Source organism: Danio aesculapii, chromosome 7 (assembly GCF_903798145.1).
Source record: "Danio aesculapii chromosome 7, fDanAes4.1, whole genome shotgun sequence".
Taxonomy (NCBI): domain Eukaryota; kingdom Metazoa; phylum Chordata; class Actinopteri; order Cypriniformes; family Danionidae; genus Danio; species Danio aesculapii.
Window position 1 is genome coordinate 3648663 of NC_079441.1, and position 8398 is coordinate 3657060.

The 8398-nt window shown below is 39.9% G+C and overlaps 1 protein-coding gene across 1 annotated transcript; it reads left to right on the forward strand.

The window, feature by feature from the left end:
• The first annotated feature begins 1906 nt into the window (after window positions 1-1906).
• On the forward strand, window positions 1907-6806 carry LOC130232673 (macrophage mannose receptor 1-like). Its single transcript, XM_056462649.1, has 3 exons — window positions 1907-2196; window positions 5940-6287; window positions 6407-6806. Exons 1-3 carry the CDS (start codon window positions 1968-1970, stop codon window positions 6769-6771), a joined length of 942 nt encoding a protein of 313 aa, XP_056318624.1. The 5' UTR covers window positions 1907-1967; the 3' UTR covers window positions 6772-6806.
• Window positions 6807-8398: the final 1592 nt, after the last annotated feature.

The following is an 8398-nucleotide window of genomic DNA, read 5'->3' on the forward strand; positions in this document are numbered from 1 at the left end:
CGCTGCGTGTTCCAGCAAGGATTTGATAATTGGATTCACAGTGCTTTATCCAAGGCATCTGAAACCATAGCTTCAAGACTACCACCTCCAGAAATCTGCGTGTCCCAGATTTCCAGGAACTCAACCTTCAAGGAAAAGACGTCGGTGTGTCCCGACATCAGAACCACCACCTCCAGAAATTTGTTATGATTGTTCCAGAATCTACAGATTCTACTCTCAAGGATAAAGACGTTGGCGTGTCCCCCACATCAGAACCACCACCTCCAGAAATCTCCAGCCTGCTTGTGCCAGAATCTACAGATTTCTTCTTCTCAAAGCTCAAGACTCCCAAGTCTGCTCGTTTCATACTTTAAGATCTGCAAGAAGATCCAACTTCTTCCAACCACTGCATCAAAGGCAGAAATGTAAATATTCCACTTTCCAATCCTCTAAATTAGACCTATGTTTCAGTATAAAATATTCTAATTAATTAGATGTTTATAACTGACATTCATTAATAACTAAAACTTCCTCAGTTCTGTTATTGTAGAATAAGGTTTACCTTACCTTGACTTAATCACCTTCATAACTTGCCTATGCTCTTCATTTATTGTACATTTAGTAATTGTAGTTACTCTTGATTACTATTTTGTTAATAAATACACTTTTATTTTATTTATTTTATTTTAAATTATTTTGTGCCTTCCTTGTGTTGATAATACAGAAAAAGGCTCTACAAGTGAAACGATCTCATTATCCTTCAGATTTCGCCAGATAATAACCTCCCCATTTGTATATTTTAATTAACCATTATTTTGACAGTGGAAAGTTTGACAGTGCCCCGTTGAAAAGGAGTTCTTTATCTGTTATTTCTACATTATTTGGTCCCCATGTGAGAGGTTAAAATATCAATATTAATATCAATACCATAAATCCAATGTGATAAATCCAATTATCACTACACCATGTTCTTTAGCCTCCTTGTTTGAGCAACCGACTCCCATGCGGAAGGTCGCCAGTCATGCGGATCGCAGCTCGGAGCGGGTTGGGTGGTGTAGGACTGGCGGGGTTACATTACTATTACAATTAATAATAATAATAAACATCAGAGTGATTTCTGAAGGATCATGTGACTCTGAAGACTGGAGTAATCAAGCTGAAAATTAATCATTAAAATCACTGGAATACATTATTGAATTAAATGATAAACTACTTTGTGAACTCTGGTATTTTATATTGCAATAACATTTCACAATTTAAAAATTTGTAATGTATTTTTGATTAAATAAATGCAGACTTGGTGAGCAGGAGAAGCTTATTTTAAAACCTTTAAAAATCCCCAGTAGTGTAACTTGCCATTGAAGTATGTATATTTATTATTTGAATATGGTTAATGTAATATGCAGGGAAGTACAGCAACTAAGACTAACATAGAGACAACTATGAAAATACACATGAATGAGGAAGAAAGGCCTGTTTAGAGGAATGAATAAATAAATGGTATGGTATTGTATAGAATAATCAGTCTGAAGCTGCAGACAGAAACATCAGACTGAGGACAGAAGCACACCACCTCTGAGGTAAGAACTACCCACATCTACTGTCTTTACACACAAATACTCCTCTGTTCATATTCCTATTAATGATTTACTCTACATTAATGCTTCTCTTTTACCAGCTGAAATGTTTTACTCTAAAATAAATCTGATTGTTTATCTATATTTCTCTTCCTCAGAAATGGCTCAGACTCTATATTTCCCTCTTCTCCTCATTGGTGAGTGTGTTTGTAGTTTTATTTATGGTTTATAGTTTCATTAGGTTTGACTCTGTTCTGAAAAGCATTAAAGCAAAGTGTCTCTTTCACAGCTCTCTGCTCCATAAATGAATGTATTCAGCGTCAGTATCACTTTATAAATGAGAAGAAGAACTGGGCTGAAGCTCAGAGATACTGCAGAGAGAATTACATAGATCTGGCCACTGTTGACAACATGAACGACATGATCCAGCTGATGAAGAGTGTGAATGATGAACGGATCTGGATTGGTCTTCAGAAGACGAGTGTTTACAATTGGCATTGGTCTTCAGGTGATCCTGCGCTCTTTCTGAATTGGGCATCTGGACAACCATTAGGCAGTAATAATTGTACTTCTATGATGGGAAATGGACAGTGGTTTGTTGTGCCATGTAGTAACAACAATTCCTTCATCTGCTACAACAGTGAGTATAAACATCTACAGTAACATTCTTAAATAAGCTTCAAATGGAAATTTAAATATGGCAACAGTAAACATTCTACATGTTGCTGTAAAAAGAAAAGTGAAGCAAAAATAAAACCAAATTAGGAGCCTAATGTTATTAGTTTAAAGCAGTGGTTTTCAACCCCAGGGGGCTGTGATGGTATTGCAGAAGGGCTGCCAGCTGTTATTTATAGAAATAAAACAGATTTATTTCTAAATTTATTTTTTAAATGTAATTTATTTTTAGGTTTAACATATGTAAAAAATCTCTAGTCATAATCGAATGTATTATGATGATTATAATGTTTGAGTGAGAAGCAATAAATATGAGATGGCTACTAGAGGCTGCATTAGTACCCTGGACAAGATTTGATGAGTAGGATAATACTTATAATCAGGGCTTGACTTTAATTTTTTACCAGCCACTGTGGTCAGAAATTGTCCAAAGTTTCTAGCCATTCTGCGCTTTTAAATATTCATTTTCTTCTTGCCGAGGCAGAATGAACCGCCAACTTATTCAGCATATGTTTCTTGCAGTGGATGCTTTTCCAGTTGCAACCCATCACTGGGAAACATCTATACACACTCATTCACACACATAGACTGTGGACAATTTAGCTCACCCAATTTACCTATAGCACGTCTTTGGCGGGAAACCAGAGCACCCGGAGGAAACCCACACGAACACGGAGAACATGCAAACTCCAAAAAGAAATGCCAAGGCTCGAACCAGCGACCTTCTTGTTGTAAAGTGATTGTGCTACCCACTGCGCCACTGTGACGCCCATTTTGCATTTTCAATAGCCAAATTTTGTTGAAAATTTTACTTAACCATGCCGAATTACTTAAGTTAAAGTCATTTAACTTGATTTAAGTCATTTAAAACCCCTCTGACTACCCAAATTAGAACAAAGTATAGCAGCTGGTGTACAGTAGAAAACATTTGGAGGGAATCAACCTTGAAACAATATCTGTTCTTGTCTTAGAGATTTTTGATTGATCTACTATATACAGCATATTAATATTGTCTAGGAAAGCATTGTTATGGACAATTTAGCCTATTAACATATGATATATTGACTAATATAAACAGCTCAGGCTCATTCTGATTATGTACCCCTATATACATTTCTGGAGCGCGCCAAATACATGCCAGAAGCTATGTTTTTTGCAGTTTTTGTTTTCATAAATCTACTAGAGGCCGCTTTGTTTGCTTTTTCAGATCTCAAACATCTGTCTTAAGTGCATTCACACCTGCTAAATCCACCAGAGGCAGCTGTTGACTGACTGACTGACCAACCTGATTCCCCCAACCAACTCCTTTGCCTAAACCCAACTGATAATGTTTTAAAAAGCATCGCTTGACCAGCGCCCACTTACTTTCCTAAACCCAACCAGCAGTGTTTTCAAAAGCAATCCAGAAAAAGAAAAGTCTTTGAGGCAGCCTGATTTTTACTACGTTTTCAGATTTTACCACATTCTCACGCTATTATTTACTTGTTTATTATATTTTTGGCTTCCGTTTTTGTCTTACCTGCTTTCTGGAATCGTCCTTCACCAAACTTCAACCTTATTGTCATGATCAGCTCAGCTCTACGTCTCAAATCATCCCTCCCTCTATTGTTGTAACGATCCCCTACCCATTTACTTGGTGGCACAATGGCTCAGTGGTTAGTACTGTGGCCTCACAGCAAGAAGGTTGCTAGTTTGAGTCCCGTCCGTTGGCATTTCCGTGTTGGCGTGGGTTTCCTCTGGGTGTTCCGGTTTCCCCTACAGTCCAAACACATGCGCTATACAGTAGGTGAATTGGATTAACTAAATTGGCTGTATTGTACGAGTGTGTGAATGAGTATGTATGGGTGTTTCCCCAGTACTGGGTTGCGGCTGGAATGCCATCCATTGTGCAAAAACATATGCCGGAACAGTCGGCAGTTCATTCCGTTGTCGCAACCCCTGATAATTATAGGACATTAGGAAAATGAATAAATGAATGAATAATATTTACTTTGGCCAACTTTCTTTTAAGTCAATAACATTATGAAAAGATATTTACATGTGACTTGGTTGGTGGTTAGGTGAGAGGATGCAGTGGAGCAGTAACAGGGTGTCCGCTGGGTTGTAAAAGGTAGTAAATGAAATTAGCCAAAATTAAGGGCATTAAAAAGTATTAAAAGGTAATAAAGTCATCTGACAGGTATTAAATTTTCGAGCCCATTTTTTTACATAAATATTTCATTCAAGAGTTCCCACTTAGATATGCTTAGCGTTTGTAGCAGATTTGGCATGCTTTCCCGGGAAAGAACCCTGAGCTAGGAGATACTTGAGCCCAAGGTTACCGCGCGGTCAATAAGCACATAAGGGGATCCGAGATCAGGTAGGTCTCGAGAGCTCCCCCTCAGAAAAGGGAGGAAAAGGAGGAGATGGGGTGGAAGGGGGGATTCTTCCAAAACTAAGTTAGAGTAGTAGGGAGAAAGCGATCCATTTATAGTAAACTAGGATCACTCTGATTGGATTATTACTGATTACAGATGAGAAGCCAGTCGTGCTCAGTCATATCACGTGCTCTTCTCGGAATTAGTTTGTGAAACTTCACTTAGTGTTATGTGCAGGCCAGATTTATTTATATGTTCAGATTAGGACCTGAGCGATATCATGTGAGGTGGTGTTCGTTCGTGGGCGCGCTTGTTACCAGCCATATAGGCAAGTTCACTTTCGTTCATTAATTAAATAAAAAAAAGTGGGGGAATGCAAGTTTTCAGACTTCTAGCTGGAGGACTCAAGATTTAAAGACTGGCTTAGGCCTGTAGTTGGCAACAGCCATGAGGCTTATTGCCATGTCTGCAAGAACTAAAAATTAATATAACCTGGATGGGGGTAGCCACCAATCTAGAATGCGCGGACGCAGCTTCCCATATTAATGTTTTGTGCTCCGGCTGCATCAACGACCTCAACCTCCACTGCTTTGCCCTCAACATTGACTGCTCTCCAGATGCAAACCACTGCCAGCAGTAGTCCTAGCAGCATCGTCAACAGGTGCATGACAGACGCCAGACAGCAGACCACGCCCCATCATTACCACTACATTGCGAGCTGAGGTGCTGTGGTGTTTAGACCTAAGCCGCTTTTCCAGTATCGTGCTGAACCATTCCATTCCGTGCCAGACAGCATGGATATGGTTTCATTTTCCACTATCGTGCTGCAACAGAGTTCTTTAAAACGTTATACAAAACTCATCAGTAGTTGCCTTAATATTGCAATGTAAACAGATATTTAATTTATGTCACTTTAGTCGCAGCTCTAAGTCGCACTGGTATTAATTTTTTAAGGTATTAAAAAAGGTAGTAAAAGGTATTAAATTCAACTTAAGAAGCTATGTTTATACCCTGAGTAAACCCCATAGAAAATGCATCACCATTCAGCGGAAGTACCTGAGTGGTTTTACACACTAAAAGTCCTAGTGCATGAAGTTCATAGTGCAGAATGGCTGACAACCTCCAAGCAACCCCAAAATTGCCAAAAACAAAATCACTATTTAAATAAATAAATAAAATGTAAAGCGGGATCAGGGAAGCATGTGTCTTTGGTTTAGGGAGCCACAAGTTAAAAAAAGGTTGGGAACTGCTAGTGTAAAGACTGAAAATGTTGAATATAAAATTATAAAATATAAAAAGAGGAATAAAGAATAAGTAGATAAAATAATGTTTTCCATTGGATTTTTAAAAGTGAGCAGAGGATTCGTGTTTTCCAATCAGAAGATGAACTGGAGACCCGCTCAGAGTTACTGCAGACAGAATTACATGGATCTGGTCAGTGTGAGGAACCAGAATGAGAATCAACAACTGGAGAAGTTCATTAAAGACAGAAACTCATCTGGAACTGGAATCTGGATTGGTCTGTTCAGAGACACATGGCAGTGGTCAGATCAGAGCAACTCCTCATTCAGATACTGGGATACCAATCAACCTGATAATTATGGAGGAATTGAAAACTGTACAGTGATCACTCAGAATGTTCAGAGACGATGGCATGACATCTCTTGTGATAACCAGTTTTCATTTATATGTCATGAAGGTGAGCAGATCCTCCAAACACACTCAATCCATCATCAGCTCCAAATTCCTCCACAGTGTTTGTTCTGCATGTTGTTTTTGATCAGTCTCTCTCTAGTTTCTGCTTTGTTTTGTGTCCAGATAAACTGATTGTGATCCAGCAGAATCTGTCGTGGTCTGAAGCTCTGAGATACTGCAGACAGAATCATGTGGATCTGGTCTCGGTTCAGTCAGTGGAGATGCAGCGTCGTGTGATGAACGTGGTTAAACTGGCGTCTACTGAGGCAGTGTGGTTGGGTTTGCGTTTCTCCCACATTTTGGGCATCTGGTTCTGGGTGAGTGGAGAGACCGTGTGCTATAACAACTGGGCTCCAGGGAAGAGCACCTCAGAGGAAGACTGTAAAGCCACAGTGAGATCTGGAGCAGTTCAGTCTGGAGGAAATCAGACCTGGATCAGCCGTCCTGAAACAGACCGACTCAACTTCATCTGCAGCAGATATGAATGATTGAATACACATAGCATAGCTGTCATATATAAACAAATGTGAAATGATTTTTCCTTATATCTTCAGTCTTCAGTTTGCTTAAAAACATAAATTCATTTGCTTATAATAATATATATTAATTAAACTTTGAAGAGATAACTTCATGTTCATGTTTTGTTCAAACATAATCCTCAGTAAATGTATAGTTAAAAATATTGTCACGGTGGCACAGTGGGTAGCACTCCCGCCTCACTGCAAGGTCAGCCCTTTTTTTCCATAGCCATTTTGTGGCTTTCTCTGCAGCTTCACAAATGGACTTAATGGCCCTCTTTGTAGCTGTTACTGCTAGGCCTAGTTGGTTGAAGACTTTACAGAGTAAACGCTCTGCAAACCCTCTACAGCCCACCTCTATTGGTTTACTATTCCAGCCCCCTTTTCGGCACTTTTCCACTAGCTCTTGGTACTTTGAGCTTTTTCTTTCCTTTGCCTCCTCCATCCATTCAAGCATAATCAACTTTCCTCTTTCCTCAGAAATGATAATTACGTCTGATCGGAGTGATGTTGTAACTATGTGCAGTGGGAACTTTATATACTTCCCCAGGTTGACTTGCAACTTCTATTCAGGGGCTAAGTAGAGGAGGCCCAACCTTGTCCTTTGCAGTTGGCAGGGTTCCTCCCAAGTTCAAAGTCAATCCTCCTTTATGGGGCAAGATGGTACCTTCCAGAGATGATGGCATTGCATATACTTTCTGCATCCGCCTTCAGTACTCTGTCATGCCGCCAGCAGTAGCACCTTTCTGCCAGGGCTTTTAGACATCTGCTTAACAGGTGTTGTAACAATCCCCTACCAGAGCAAAACTGGCATGCTAGAGTCTCAGTCTTGCCCCTCAAGTGAAGGTTGGCTGGATGAGGAATTGGATGTGCTAGAAGTCTGCGTGCATGATGTTTTTCTAGGTGATCTTACATTGTAGGCTACTCTCCCACTTTGTCAATGCCCTCTGCTGCCTCAGCCCTACTGTCCTGCTCATTTATAACCGTTGGGTAAACACATGCTGAAGAACTAGAAACCCTCAGACACTGAGGAGCAGTGGGTGTTAATTAATGTTGCTGTTGTGAGTGTCGCCTCTGTCCCATGGCCATCAGGAATTGTAGGTTAATTGTTGTCAGGACAAAAAGGCCAAACAAAGTATATAGGTTAACAGAAAGTGTATTTGGGGTTAAGACTCTAATAAAGAATCTCATTCACTGATCACATTGGGGGCAATGCGAATTGGAAAACAGTGTAGGCATTAAACAAAACTCTGGGGAACTGGTCTGGGGAGTAAGGCCAAAGCAGCAAGCCTAGCCAGAGCGATAACTCTGTGGAAGAAGCAAACCTCAGATAGCTGCCAACTGGGTTAAGCACAGGTAAGACACATGTAATTAAAACGTGAAAGTGACGTTTCGACACCGTGTCGAGATCCTGAAGCACATGTGTTTCAAAACACTGCACTAAAGCATTATCTGAAACACCCAAGTCTAGTGACTAAAGTGTTTAAAAAGACAAGGTCATGTGACTGAAGCGATTCAAAGCATCCATAATTTCAGAAGCATTTAAATGTCATGGGTCAGGTTTGATCTGAGCTCCTCATACTGCCCCTTCAACCCC

Excerpts from the sequence above, each read along its gene's own strand:
- LOC130232673 (XM_056462649.1), top strand. The coding sequence starts at position 1,968 with ATGAACGACATGATCCAGCTGATGAAGAGTGTGAATGATGAACGGATC. Across the intron at positions 2,197-5,939 it reads TTCCTTCATCTGCTACAACA|TGAGCAGAGGATTCGTGTTT; the intron begins GTGAGTATAAAC and ends GATTTTTAAAAG. Across the intron at positions 6,288-6,406 it reads TTCATTTATATGTCATGAAG|ATAAACTGATTGTGATCCAG; the intron begins GTGAGCAGATCC and ends TTTTGTGTCCAG.